Source organism: Halichondria panicea, chromosome 6 (assembly GCF_963675165.1).
Source record: "Halichondria panicea chromosome 6, odHalPani1.1, whole genome shotgun sequence".
Taxonomy (NCBI): domain Eukaryota; kingdom Metazoa; phylum Porifera; class Demospongiae; order Suberitida; family Halichondriidae; genus Halichondria; species Halichondria panicea.
Genome location: NC_087382.1, coordinates 3,579,821 through 3,594,203, shown reverse-complemented (window position 1 = coordinate 3,594,203; position 14,383 = coordinate 3,579,821). Strand labels below are relative to the sequence as shown.

The 14,383-nt window shown below is 39.7% G+C and overlaps 3 protein-coding genes across 10 annotated transcripts in view; all 3 read right to left on the bottom strand.

Annotated features, from left to right (window-relative positions):
- LOC135337431 (uncharacterized) overlaps positions 1 to 14,383 on the bottom strand; it is a 58,839-nt gene that overhangs the window by 5,245 nt on the left and 39,211 nt on the right. For 4 of the 8 annotated variants that reach the window (XM_064533362.1, XM_064533363.1, XM_064533366.1 and 1 more), the window contains 8 exons: positions 11,963 to 14,283; positions 11,641 to 11,899; positions 11,523 to 11,588; positions 11,332 to 11,463; positions 10,981 to 11,061; positions 10,807 to 10,920; positions 10,370 to 10,711; positions 9,834 to 10,032 (listed from right to left, as the gene is read on the bottom strand). In XM_064533362.1, the coding sequence (XP_064389432.1) occupies positions 10,010 to 10,032; positions 10,370 to 10,711; positions 10,807 to 10,920; positions 10,981 to 11,061; positions 11,332 to 11,463; positions 11,523 to 11,588; positions 11,641 to 11,899; positions 11,963 to 14,283 (3,338 nt within the window). In that variant the 3' untranslated portion in view covers positions 9,834 to 10,009. Of the gene's footprint in view, positions 1 to 4,793; positions 5,136 to 5,214; positions 5,320 to 9,833; positions 10,033 to 10,369; positions 10,712 to 10,806; positions 10,921 to 10,980; positions 11,062 to 11,331; positions 11,464 to 11,522; positions 11,589 to 11,640; positions 11,900 to 11,962; positions 14,284 to 14,383 lie in introns of those variants that run through there. The other 4 variants (XM_064533364.1, XM_064533365.1, XM_064533367.1 and 1 more) reach the window with 4 other exon arrangements.
- On the bottom strand, positions 13 to 829 carry LOC135337153 (notch-regulated ankyrin repeat-containing protein-like). Its single transcript, XM_064533055.1, has 3 exons — positions 799 to 829; positions 475 to 752; positions 13 to 191 (listed from the first exon to the last, which is right to left on the bottom strand). Exons 1-3 carry the CDS (start codon positions 819 to 821, stop codon positions 13 to 15), a joined length of 480 nt encoding a protein of 159 aa, XP_064389125.1. The 5' UTR covers positions 822 to 829.
- Positions 1,349 to 3,719, bottom strand: LOC135337464 (uncharacterized). The gene is made up of 4 exons (XM_064533404.1): positions 2,616 to 3,719; positions 2,474 to 2,522; positions 2,335 to 2,408; positions 1,349 to 2,036 (listed from the first exon to the last, which is right to left on the bottom strand). Exons 1-4 carry the CDS (start codon positions 2,756 to 2,758, stop codon positions 1,934 to 1,936), a joined length of 369 nt encoding a protein of 122 aa, XP_064389474.1. The 5' UTR covers positions 2,759 to 3,719; the 3' UTR covers positions 1,349 to 1,933.

Genomic DNA, 14,383 nt, shown 5'->3' with positions numbered 1-14,383 from the left:
ATAACAGTCATGTTACCACATTTGTATAATTATGTTAACACATGCATTGGTATACATGATACGGAGACAGATAAAATTGTGGTACTCACTGATGTCACAGTGGGCCTCCTCCACTAAGTACTGCACCACACCTGGGTGACCACCAGAGCATGCATAGTGGAGTGGAGTATTGTTATTCTGGTCCCTGGTATCTATACACAAAGTGAATGTTGGTATCACAAATAGTGTGTTCATTTATAAATTATAGGTGCATTCCTAAATATCCATCCAAATAAACCAGGCCCTCAAGGTGTCAGAATGAATAGTTCGTGTACATAACCAACTCATCATCAAAATTAAGAAGTCAAAGCCTTGTATTCTGTATACGTTTCAAACTGATATTACAGTCCCATAAAAACATTTGCAATATGAAAAGTTGCTATAGTTGGCCGGGGGAGTTATGTAGCAACCGTTAGTGAATGGAAAACTACTTACCAGCACTGCACTTGCAATCCCTGATCAAGTAAACCAACACCTCCTTACGACCCCCCCAGGCTGCACAATGAAATGGAGACCTGCCCCGAGCATTCCATCTCCCAGTGTCTGCTCCAGCCTCAACAAATGCCTTCACTGTCTCCAGGTTACCATTCCAACAAACAATGTGTAATAGATGGTACTCGGGGTGGTTAGGGTTGGCCCCACGTGCCAGCAGGGACTTCACTTTGCTAACATCACCATCTCTAGCAGCATTCGATAACTCCACGGCCTGTTTCCTGTTTAAAAGCAATAAAAATGTTAGGCTATAAGACCATCACTTACTCAGCAGACTGGAACTGTCCCATATTATAGAAACCAGAGATGTGTGAAGGCTGCAGTTTAATATTGAATGGAAGCTTGGAATGATATGAATACCCTCACCACAGACATGACACACCCTCTATTGTGTGTAAGGGGAATTCCATTACACATGTGACTGCATGCATGTTCATGAATAAATCATAGGGTACATGTACATGCATACAGGGGGTATTATCAGACATCTAAAAATGCCTGTTCTCTAACTATAATAATTATTATGGTAAAACAGGCTATAGTGACGACTGACATGCAGTGCTTTGTTTGCAGCTAGCTTTTAGTGTTCAAATGCTTCGGGTATATATTTGAGTGGGGGGGGGAGGTATGAGATACCATTGCAATTAACGCTAATTGGCTAGTCTAGCATATAATTATTATCATAAATAATAGTGATTATTCTGTCTTTAAAATATGAAACGGTCGGCGTGTTACGAACCATAGAAAGGGGGTGGATCTGCAGAGTTTGATCACAATGGCTGCTTCGGGGCAGAGGTGCCTTTTAATTAATAACAAAATATTAATGACGACTGTGCAAACAACATGAAAAATAACATGTTTATACATACACACACACAGCTAAATTGTTGAATAGAATACTCATAATTATTATATACATGTAGTTCACAAGTACATTCACATAACGCTAATTAGTCTGCTGGGGCCCTAAGAAATTGAAACTCCTCTTCTGGTACTCGTAAAATATGCAATGTTCCATCGGGATTCAATAGACCAATCAAACGGAAGCGCCTCTCTCCATCCGGTTGGTCGGGAACGTCTGGTCCAAAGCCGGGGAATCACCCCCATACGAGGGGGCGGGCTGTCCTCCCGTGGAGTGGGCGGGGTGGCACGCGAAGGTGGAGGCTTTTCCGCTTCTTTTACTGCCAGATCGGCGATTGTCGCAACCACGGACATTTCGGTGAGATATTTGCTGCAAAGGTAGTCGAGGTTTCCAGCGGTTTCGTTCATTTTAGAGCGTGGTGTTTGGAGGTATTGTCTATTGACCATCTCGAGAGATTTTTCACGCTCCACCACTTACATCCAGACTGTGTAGATGATTGTTGTATCTGTCATAATAATGCTGGAATCTCTTAGTGTGTGACTAAAGGTCCTCTGTAGCTTTCTTAACATAGGCAGCCTCCATGTCTCCTCTGGACATCTCCACTGTCGTGTTGGCCTTCTCCTGAGCAGTGAACCGGTTACAGCTACAAAGGGGAGGGAGGTCAATAGACAACTGAATTTCATGGAATGGCCTCTAAAAAAGTATTTGTTGAATAAATTAAAACTGCAACGGTACCGATTCACACTATGAAGGAAAAGGAGGGAGCTAGGTCAATAGACAAGATTGATATCTGTTGCCCATATCATTTGTGACATTTGTGTGAAATATGAACTGAAAAAGTTATGAGAACAGCAAAGCTATAGTACACATAGCTAGCTATAGATGACAATCGATCAGTTGTAAGAGCGTTTTTGAATGTAAATTGGCAATGTACGACATACGTAAAGTATCCCCCAGTTCTGTGGTTATGTAGACTCCAGGGATCAAGACACACCCAGCAGAAATCATGGCGACACTAGAAGCAAAAAAAATGAACTAGGTGCAACCGTTCCCAGTCTAATAATTATGTTAAGTCCGTACCTGTTTACAAGTCATGTGATTGCATCCGTCGTTCTTCTGAATTGGAGCTCTATAAGGAAATATTGAAATCAGACAACAATGAAACGTATAATTATGTACAGTAACTCTAAATATTATTGTTCTATACTCTATTCCAACGTACCTGCAATGTGGACAAGGCTTTGTGTTTCTTATGATCCAGCGAGCGTCTGCTTGTGCCTGTGAAGCTACCTTCTTTGCCTCGTCATCTAGTGTGTGTGGTGTGTGTGGGTGGTGGGGGTGGTGGATAACTAAGACAGTGTGCATGTGTTGGGTATTAGTAGCAGGATCGTGGACACGATAACACAGATACACTCTATTGCTAGAGTAATGCGGGAGCACTCACCAGCCAGTGTTCTTGGCTCTGGCGTTGAACCGGTATGACTAGTAAGTGTACGCTCCAGTGAGGTCGGGATACAGGTGACGGAAGGTGTCCACGAAACCCTCCTCCAGTAGCTCTATGAAGTCCTCTATTGTGTGTAAGGGGAATTCCATTACACATGTGACTGCATGCATGTTCATGATATTAGAGTACATGTACATGCATGCAGGGAGTATTACAAATGTTCTGACCCACCTCTGTCGTCTTGTAGTGATTATCTTGAGGAGCTCTGAAGTTCCTGTTCACTATAACTATACTATAATAATGGTCAATAGCGATATATAGGCTTTGCATGTAAGCAAAAACATTTCTAGTGACAGTGCTTTGTTGCAGCTAATGCTAGCATTTAGTGTTCTGGTTCAGGTATTACGAAACACCATTGCACTCAGATAGTTGGTTTACTCCAACATAATTTTTATCTGAACTTTCACATAGTAAATTATAATCAGTGATTATTCTGTGTATAAATTAAACAGTCGGCATGTACACATTTTAACAGATATACCCAATACAAACATTTGGCACCCACTTAATTAAAATTCTGTACTATTGTGGTACCTCTCTCAACACTAGCTGCTTGAATTGTCAAGAGGCCTGGAATCGGCGAGGCTATACAACACAGATCAATCCACCGACATTAATGCAGTGCAACACAGTATAAGAGAGATCAAATGCTCTGTTTTCATGCTGCTGCATGGTGAAGATTACAAAACCACCTCACCTAATAACAGGAGAGTGGAGGCATTTGGCTGCTTTATACTTCTCACCTTGTACATTCATATAGTTTCCATGCCACTAGTCTACTGTCTGCATGTACTGCACATTGTTCTGTATTGTGTTTAGTGTACATGGTCAGAGCTAAAGAGCTGCTCTAATCGTGGTGCACCATCCAACAGCTGTAGTGATCCTTCACTATCACAGCCATTGTTAACAAAACCACCAGCACACTGATTCAATGATGTCATGTGTTGTAGCACTACTGTAATGAATGTACGTTGCAAGCTCCGCTGTACTAAGACATGTTTTGAGTTAACGTTAAGAAGAGGCAATTAATTTATATAGTTGTTACGAAATAAAGGTTCAGCTGTAGTGGTCATTCGCTATAATTATGTATCAAAACCTTGTTACCTTATTGTAAACGGGTACTATAATTTTAGAGAATTTTAGCGAATTTGTAATTAACGCTAAAGTACGCGCTAATAATAAAAAGCAATTAAAAAATTATGAATCTCATTAAAAAAATTTTCTTTTTTTCTTTTTTCTAATGTTTTTTTTGTATAATGTAATGTACTTTTGAGAGTACGCTAAGCAAGCTAGCCCTTTATCTGACTCCAAACTTTCCATTCAACCTTAAAACTCATATACTTGTACATCTTTGAGTGGTAATGAATTTGCTACAAATCAGCCAAAATTAGTACCCTAAAAACAGAGAAAAATCTGAAAACGCTAAAATAAGTACCCGTCTATAATAGTAAAATTAAGGTAACAAAAATGTATTAAGTAGCCTAAAATGAAACATCACGCAATATCAACGTCTCTAATGACTAGTGGAAATCAGCGGTTACTAAAAATGGATAGCTATTTTAACTATAAATGAAGCGGCACACAATTATATAGCTACATGTCACTATCTGTTCTAATGAGTATTTTGTACAATCCGACACACTGCATGTGTAATCACTTCATCAGTCCAGTGTGCGATCTGTACAATAATAATTATAGAACAGATCATTTTGATAAACTATAGGTTGTCATTATCACAGTGCACTGAGAGCGGCTGTGCAGTCTAGCTAAAATGATATAAGACACCAACAAAGTGGATATAAATATGCTCTACAACTCGACATGAGTAAGATAGCTACTCAGTTGCTTTATAGGGGAGAGGGAAAGGGGGAGGGGCACTGATACACATGTACTTACGTTGGGTCAATTGCTGACATATTTTATCAGCTGTGTCTCCTTTCCCTAATCTCAGTACGATATCTAGTAGAGCTCTGTAAGTTGATCGTGAAGAATTATGCTGTTTCCAAACTTGCAGGCACTTCATCATGGCCGTTTGAACTCCTTCGCTATGGTACAACCTCTTCACATCAGCTTGTTCAGCAGGAGTTAGTCCCATTGCACTCGAATAAAGTTCCGCATTATCGAAATATTCGGCTATAAAGGGAGTATCAGCTTTCTTGATTTCACTGTTGAGTTGCTCGTCAATCAGACTGTAATGATTTATTAGTCCTTGGAGAGGGGCTCGATTAGCGGGTGATCCTATAATTAGAGAGGAAATGAATTAACATTGATGAAAATACAAAATATCATAATAATAGTTATTTAGCAGTGAATTTACCTCTTCTAGTACGGACTTGACTGTCTTCACCAGCTGATGTAGTTCCTACTCTCTGGACTGGAGCTGCTGAGTATTGGAGACTTTCTGATGACAGGGATCCCTCATCTATATAGGAGTGATCAGTGAACAACTGTGTTTGTAGAATAGTTTGTAGAAACAATCAAACCTGATGATGGTGTCTTTACAATAGATTTAGTGTCATTGCTTTTTGGCTCTTCATTCCTTAAAGTAGAGAATTCACCTGTACCAGTAAAAGATTGAACGTGAACAACAGTGTTTGTAGAATAGTTCGTAGAAACAATCAAACCTGATGATGGCGTCTTTATAGTGCTATTGTTTTTGGCTCTTCATTCCTTTTAGTAGAAAATTCTTCTAAAAGCATAAAAAAAGATTGAACGTATAAATGTGGCATACATCTCAATGCTAACTGACTTGTGTCTTCTTTGTAGAGAGCTGTGTAGAGAGTGAGGAGCACTTTCCCAGCAGCTGCATCCTTCACCTCACACTGGTAGTCACCAAAGTCCTCCTCTCTCACACCCGGGAAACTCAGAGTGTTGGGCCGATCATCAGTTGTCTTGATCTGACGTCTGGAGCCCTCTTTGGTCCAGTGGAAGGAGAAGCCATCCTCAGTAAACTTTAGCACCTCTAGTTCAGCTTCCTCACCAACCTTCTTGTTCTGTAGCGAATTAATTGGCATCATTAATACAATTAATGGTTACAAAAATACTTACCTTTCCAAGCCAGATCCGTTGTTCCGGTTTTAATTTAACGAGCTTCATAGAATCGTTACAAAGAAATCGAACTTTTGAACCATCGGAAATAGTACATAAATTAATGACGTCTCGTTTGGTTTTGTGATTGGAACAGGGACACTGGAATGCGATTAATGGAATCAAATTCTCATACAAAGTTTTGAGGAAATACAGAACGACAGAGAGTGCATGAGCGCAAAGGTCGTGCAGAGAAGATTCTGGATCCTCACAGGAAACTCGAATTTCGTAGCTCTTTTCGTGCGAGAGCAGAGTCACCTTGTGAACACCATCTACATAGAAAGAGACGCAGTTTCTCTTGACACTGTCTTCCACCAACTTCCACTTAAATCCGAGGATTTTATGGGGGCCTTGGGAAACTAGTCGAGTGATGAGCCCACAGAAGACTCCTGTTGGTACGTAACCAAAGCTAAATGTGATGTGGAGTGGTTCTGGGTTGTTGGTGTCTGGTGGAGGTGGGTTCGCCAGCTCCTCTTTTGAAGCACATTCCAAAACAGCCGGCATTAAGTAGGTAATGCGAACACCTTCCGCTGATGATTCATCCTTATGAGATATCGGGGACAGAAGTTTGACGTGCTCCAATAACTTAATGAGATGCTTTGCGGGAATAAGTTCAGACATTTCCACGTTTCTGCAACACATTTCAATGGATTTGATCGAAAACTGTCCTTTCTTAACCAACTCGGCTTGCTCGTAGTCGGTAACTGGACCTCCAGAGTGAAGCATTCGCATAGAAAGGAGAATAAACTGGCTGATGCTATCAAAGATAGCTTGAAGGGTGCATATCACATGACCTTTGAGCCAACCGTCATCACCAGGTACGTTGGTGTAATGGAGGATCGTACCAACACAGTTGTGAAGATACCAGAGACACACTTTTACTTCTTCTTTCTGCATTTCTAGCATTTCTCCTAATTCAAAGCAATCTTCAATTGTAGCTATTTGAAATTGTTTTCGAAGAAGCAACCCAAAAATAAGCCATTTCGGTCGAATTGGAAGAGAAGCATTTTTGAAACGAGACAAAATTATTCGACTTAAGAAATTACGAACGGGTCCGATGTCAGACACTTCAGTTCCATTGAGGTTATCAACTGAGAAGAAACAAGATTTTGAATCTGATTGTGTACGGGATCCGTCTAGAGGTTCGCTGTGCTTAATATTCTGCTCTTCTGATCCTGGAGAAATAATAATTTCAGGGAACTTTTTGATAACTTTTTTAAGTGCCTCATTTTTCTCGCTGATTTGTCTCTCGGGGTCAGTCAGCTTGTCTTTGTGTGTGCCTATCAAGGCTGCTACCGGTTTAACTTGTTCAAAAGTTGTTATTCTTTCTTTAAGAGCATCACTAGCTCTGCCAACATTAATAAGAGGAGTGGGATCTCTTGAGATGCAATGGACACTGGCAATAGAGGTGAGGATTTGAGAGATTGTGGCTTCTGTAGTATGAACAGAATTGAAGGGATTAATTTCCATGCCATCTCGACTGAAAGGTATTTTGTACAGCTTGTCAAGTGTTCCTTACTGAGATCTAAGAACACTAGATACATGGCCGGACCAGTGCTCAGGGCTGGTAGCATTTCCAAGAAGCCTAGCTGACCTCCGATGTCGTGAATGTTCAGTAAAATATCGCCAAGGAAATCGGCCATTTTGGAATAATCCGCATTTTTTATTAGCTGTTGTAATTCTGATTTTATTGGTAATAGTTTGCTTCTTGGATGACTCATTGTCGTACGCTGAGCAGCTGTGGCTTGGTGTAGTGGTGATCTGCTTTCTTTAGGAAACACTTTGTGGTATTTTTAGATCGAGTTCTTTGCTTGCGTATTAATACAGGAGAATTAGTTGAGGTTGTTGCGATGCTTATCTTTTTTTTAGGAGTGGTTTCAGACTTAGATTCACGTAAGTAGCCAAACAAGAGCTTTGTTTCTTCGTCCAGTTGGTCGGGAACGTCTGGTCCGAAGTCGAGGGAAATCACCCCCATACGAGGGGGCGGGGTGTCCTCCCGTAGAGTGGGCGGGGCGGCATGCAGAGGTGGAGGCTTTTCCGCTTCTTTTACTGCCAGATCGGTGATTGTCGCAACCACGGACATTTCGGTGAGATATTTGCTGCAAAGATAGTCGACGTTTCCAGCGGCTTTGTTCATATTAGAGCGTGGTGTTTGTAGGTATTGTCTATTGACCATATCCGAGACCACCTCCACTGCTTCCTCTAGTTTGCCTTGAGGGGTGTGTGTGTGTGGGTGTGTGTGTGTGTGAGTGTGTGTTGGGAAGTGACACACCAAATTAGCTATTACAGTAGGCTGTTAGACAACGCTGCTACACTCGATAATGCAATGGTACACGTAGTAAATTCTACCAAAATGGAATACTTCACGCAAGTAGATAAACATTTAAGTTGTGATTGTTTAAAGAAATGCTTCACTATTTCTCCATACACCATAATCTGCTGTCACGATGAGCCACCTGCCCTCACCTGCAATACTTCATGTGCCCCCAGGGCCTCCTCATCTGTATCAGGGATAAAGTATCCAATGCAATACGAGGCTGACAGGATTTTCCTCGCTCTCAGCAGAAATCGGAAAATATCGTCGAGAAAGTTTTTCGCTTTTCCAGTTGTGAAAACACTGATTTTCTTTTGTGGAGTGAAGGGAGATTCTGCCCCAATCGCAGCGTCAGCACATTGACCTTTGACCCGAACCACTATAAAGAAAAATATGTAGTGTTATATGTACAGTACGAACTTCCAAATTAAGGTCATATTTCAATATTACTAAGCAGCTATTAATACATGCAATATGTACACTGCAGTGTTATAATTATGTACAGTACGAAACTTCCAATGACTATATAATTATATTAATTACGGTTTTATATTTACTAAGCAGCTATTATAATACATGCACACAAACATCGTACCTTTCTTGTCGAGAGCCAGTCCGAGTCTTTCCAGTTCTCTCATTTCACCAATCGACTCTTAAAGCAACTTCATTTCAATCTGACAAGGAGTATAATTATGGCTCATGATCCAAAAAACTAGTACATGATGTACTGTTGGTTTGAACTTAGACCTTCCAAACTCAAGTTAAGGAAAATCAAAGTTAACTAGCAAAATCGAACACTAAACTTGCTTATAAAATTTGCTTATAAATTAGTAGAGGTTTTCACGCTCCACCACTTACATCCAGACTGTGTAGATGATTGTTGTATCTGTCATAATAATGCTGGAATCTCTTAGTGTGCGACTGAAGGTCCTCTGTAGCTTTCTTAACATAGGCAGCCTCCACGTCTCCTCTGGACCTCTCTACTGCCGTGTTGGCCTTCTCCTGAGCCCTGAACCGGTTAAACGGCTACGAAGGAGAGGGGGTCAATGGACAACTGCATGTCGAGTAGATAGTAAATATATTATACATGTGAAAGCACTATGGTGATAATCTACATGTATATGAGTGGTGCATGGGGCTTAGAAAATCAGCTGCAGCTATAAAGGGAGGACTGGGGAGGAGGGATATCAATGGGAAACTGAGTAGATAGTATATACATACACGTAGAAAATATCTTGCACATGCCTCCTTTTCTCAACAGGCCTGTGTAAGAGGCTATAGGTACCACAGTACACGTATAACTCTGATAGTAGACAATCATGTTGTAAGAGCATTATATGGCCACGCTTTTCTGAAGAGCGTTTTTGAATGTAAATTGGCAATGTACAACTTACGTAAAGTATCCCCCAGTCCTGTGATTGTGTAGACTCCAGGGATCAAGACACACCCAGCAGAAATCATGGCGACACTAGCGTTCCAGTTAAATCCAATTCTTATTTGAGTGTCCTCATTTCTATACTAAATCTCTCGCCATGTACTAATACACATAAAATTAATATAATTATAGCTACACAGCTAGTCCAACACCTTTGTGCCATAAGAATAATTAAACTTCTAAAAATGAACAACTATTTCAACTATTTTCAACTATAAATACACGTCACATGCAATTTCTAGAGTATTTGTACAATCCAACACACTGCATGTGTAATCACTTCATGTCCAGTGTACGATCTGTACAATAATATGAAACAATATGTAGATCATTTTGATAAACTACAGGTTGTCATATCAACAGTGCACCAGCTGAGAGTGCAGTCTAGCTATATAGACACCAACAAGTGGAAATGTATATAATTATATGAACAGAGTGATAATTTGTGCAAAAAATTGAAAACACACAATTGCACTGTCAATCCTATAATTATGTACAACCTACTAGCTATGTACTCATTATGAAATACTTCTCTGGTGAGAGTTCAGTTACATGCATGATTCGGATAGCTACCGGCTCAGTTGCTTGTTAGAGGGGCGAGGAAAAGGGGAGGGGCACTGATATACATGTACTTACATTGGGTCAATTGCCGACAGATTTTATCAGCTGTGTCTCCTTTCCCCAAACTCAGTGCAATATCCAGTAGAGCTCTGTAAGTTGCTTGAGAAGAATTATGTTCTTTCCAGATTTTCAAACACTTCACCATGGCTGCTCGAGTTCCTTCGCTATGGCATAACCTCTTCACGTCAGCTTGTTCAGCAGAAGCTAGCTCCATGACATTTGAATAAATTTCCACATCATCGAAATATATTGCCAGGTATGAACAATCGGAGTTCCTTATTTCACTATTGAGTTGCTCGTCAGTCAGTTTGTATCGCCTCATTAGTTCTTGGAGAGCGACTCGATTAGAGGGTGGTCCTGTAGAGGGGCAGATATTAAATATTATAGATTATGGCACAAATAATCGAAATAGCTAATATTATAGCTACTTATCTAGAAATATAAAATAATACCTCTTCTAGTACGGACTTGACTGTCCCCACCAGCTGATGATGATATTGTAGTTTCTACTCTTTGGACTGGATCTGCTGAGTATTGGAGCCTTTCTGATGACAGGGACCCTTCGTCTAATATAGGAGTGCATGTTCAGTTAATAACAGTGTTATAGTTTGTTGAAACAACCAAACCTAATGATGGCGTCTTCACAATGAATTCGGTACTATTACATTTTGACTCTTTACTTGTTCCAGCAGATAATTTACCTGAAGCTGAGAACAATATGATATCTTTGGTTGTACATATTAAATGCGCACACACATGATGCACAAGGGTACAAGATAACTCACTGAAAGCTTAACAACAAACAGTAACGTCAACATTGGTAGACTGAGCATTATTTGTTAAGGCTTTCCAATCGACCATTACCCTTCAAATGTACATTGTTAAATGAATGTCTCAAACGTTTACATCAGGTATGATCATAGTATAAGTAGTTTATCAACACGTAACACTGATGTAAGTTATTATAGCATGTGTACCTGAAGAACTGTCAGATTTGTTTGTCTGAAGAGAAGCAAGGAGTGGTCTCATCCTTTCCTTCTCACCCTCGTTAAAGTCCAGCGTGTTAAGCTGGAGACGTTTCAGTTCTCTGATACTTGCAAATCCTTTTTCTTTAGAAATAGTCAAAATGGAATAAAATCATCAAGTTTATATAATTATGTTTACTCACTCTTTAATTTTTTGATTTCTGATTTTTTTAATTTCCAAGTTCTTCTGAGCTGATCTTCAAAGAGATCTGTTAAAAATAGGGATCATTATTGCTGCATATACAAACTTAAAATGCTTACCAAGCTCATCAGATTCAACACAGATGCCAAATCTGTCTTTTACTTGGCATTTGAAAAGACCTTCCGACAGTAAATCGCTATCTTTAATGATAAGACTGTCTGTTGTATAGCCGTCATAGTCGTGGTCGTCACCATCACAGAGCTTTATCCCACCTATAAGCCATTTATATGTTAGTGGTCGTACTCCATCAGCACGTATACTTATGTCATTTCCTTTTCGAGCAGGTTGCTCGCAAATTCTTAGAGGAGTGCTTGGAACCTGTAAACATAATTCATATAGGAATCATCTACTGACACAGTTTAGGTATTGCGTTTCACTTACCTTACCAAACCATACCATCATTTCGGGAGTTAGTGGAATAGCAGTTTTACATTTTGTGCATATAACCTTATCCGGAATATTTTTGTCTAAGTCAATCCCTTGATAGGAATCATCATAGTTAAGTTTAGCAAGACATTCCTGTCCAAAGTCAGCATCGGAATTCCTTTGGCAATGCGCATGGAAAGCAAAATCATATATTTCAGAATCATTTTTCACTGAACGCAAGCCATGCTGCAAAGATTGAATAACTTTATTGGCAACTGTACGTATAGTTTCCATGATAAGAGGACAACCATCCTCACTCCAAAACTCAATGACATCATCATCTGGGAGCTGCCTAGTGACACGGAACTCACAATATCTTGGCAAAGAAATTATAGTGACATTGATTATACCTTGGAATCGAAATTGAATCATATTCTTGTAGATCTTGTTGCTTTCGTCAAAAAGTAGATCGAATTTTTTTTCAGCGGTAAGATTTGCAACTAAAGCACACACAAATCCTAAAGGTATATATCCTGTTTTGAATCGAATGCAGATTGGTTCTGGAAGCAATTCGTCGTTTCCTCCTTTTTGCTTTCGTTTAATAGAGTCTGTTTCAGCAGTTTGAAGAACCGCAGGCAGAAAATACAACACCTCGTCCTTACCAGAAGATACGGGAACTTTAGCAGCAATGCTTAAGTACGCTAGTAGATCAACTAAAGTGGTAATAGAAAGAAGCTTCTTATCTTTTTTCACATGTGTTAGCATGATATCTTGAGGTGAAAAGCATCCAGTTTCCACAAAGCGGTCATACTGTGCCTCGCTAACTTGATTCTTGTTGTGATCGTAAATATTAAAGATTAGTTCACTGATAGTTGAAAATACTACTTGGGGATCACATATTACGATTTTTTTCAGGTTTTCATGCCGAGGAAAATACATAACAAGCCCAATGTATTTGTGGAGAAATTGCAAGGCAACACTCACCATCTCTTCGTTCATACCCAAATACTCCCCCAACAAGACGCAATCATTAAAGGAAACATGATACTTGTTTTGGTTTCTAGCAAGAAGCTTAAGACAGATGCTGAGCATTAACCATTGTGTTGGAATTTCATACTTTCGAAACTTTTCAGTGAGTATTGTTTCTAGTTGATTTCTGTGATCTTCTATTTCACTATCGTCTGCACTCATATTGTTCACTAGTAAGCTGAAGCTTTTGCTGTGAACAAGCCCTTCAGTATAAAATGCTGTGCCTTTTAGTCGTTCATTCAACTGCTGGTTAGTTAATTCTATTTCTTTATTTTTAACTTCATCAAGAAAAGTTCCCACAAGTAATGCAAGAGAATCTTTCCGTTCTTTATCACCTGATTCTGGTTTCTGAACATACTGTTCAACTTGCTCATCTGGGTGTCCAAAGCAAGCAATGCTTGAAAGTGCCGAAAATAATACTTCTTCTGAAGTATAGGAGTAATCTTTACAAAGATTTGTTTTTGAGTCTTTACATTTGAACGGCACACTGTATCTTAAACTTAGATCTTGTTTAAGGTTAATAAACAAAAGGTACAGAGCTGGCCCTATAGTTAAAGACGGTAGCATTTCTAGAAATGCTGGTTGGCCACCAATGTCAGCTATATTAAAGAGCATTTCATATTCCACTGCATGTAGTCTATGACTGCATTCATATTTTAGTTCTTTGAATTCTCGAATTGTTTTATCAATATCTGATTCCCTAGGCATCAATGCACTTTGTCGGATAGCGATTGGCTCTTGAATAGTAACTGGCAACAATTTTTGAATTTGTCTGCCAGCAATTGGCTCTTGCGGAGTAGTAGTAACTGGAAACGATTTCAAGGTTTGAAATCCAGCACCTTCATTACCAGGAGATAATACTAGATCATGTTTCTTGTCTTTAGTCACTTGAACCAGCGATTCTTTAGCTACAGTTTCAATCTTGCTGGATCTTTGCCTATTATTTTGAGATGATTGAGTAGTTTCATGTTGTGGGCTTTGCTGAGACTGCTTCACTACTAGTGACATTAGGCTACTTAGTTGATTCTGTAGCTCATGTTGTAAAACACGCCACTTTTTTTCCTTAGTAACAGCACAAGTTACTCTTCTATACTGTATACAAGCTTCTCTCGACTCTGAAATACCGGTACTAGATTGAGGCTGTGTTTCTGGAGGAGATGTTAGGATGTTTCCTTCCATTATTCCCAACAATCTGCGAATAAAAGTAGACTTTCCAACCTGGCCTGGGCCTAGGGCAAGGATTTTGGTGTAGGTAAGGGAGACCTTCTTTTTTATGGCTTTGGCATAGAGTTGCTCCTCTTTCAGTCCTGTGTACAAAATAATGTATAGTTAGACACTGGTTTGGAGTTGTCTATGGGATTTAGAAGCCCAAGGGCACTGATTTAGTATCCCGAGCGTAGCTAGGGT

Coding starts and splice junctions, on each gene's coding strand:
- LOC135337153 (XM_064533055.1), bottom strand. CDS start 821: ATGGGACAGTTCCAGTCTGCTGA. Junction 753..798: donor GGACAGTTCCAGTCTGCTGA/GTAAGTGATGGT, acceptor GCTTTTAAACAG/GAAACAGGCCGTGGAGTTAT. Junction 192..474: donor GGATTGCAAGTGCAGTGCTG/GTAAGTAGTTTT, acceptor CTTTGTGTATAG/ATACCAGGGACCAGAATAAC.
- LOC135337464 (XM_064533404.1), bottom strand. CDS start 2,758: ATGCACACTGTCTTAGTTATCCACCACCCCCACCACCCACACACACCA. Junction 2,409..2,473: donor ATCACATGACTTGTAAACAG/GTACGGACTTAA, acceptor TTTTGCTTCTAG/TGTCGCCATGATTTCTGCTG. Junction 2,037..2,334: donor AGAACTGGGGGATACTTTAC/GTATGTCGTACA, acceptor TCCCCTTTGTAG/CTGTAACCGGTTCACTGCTC.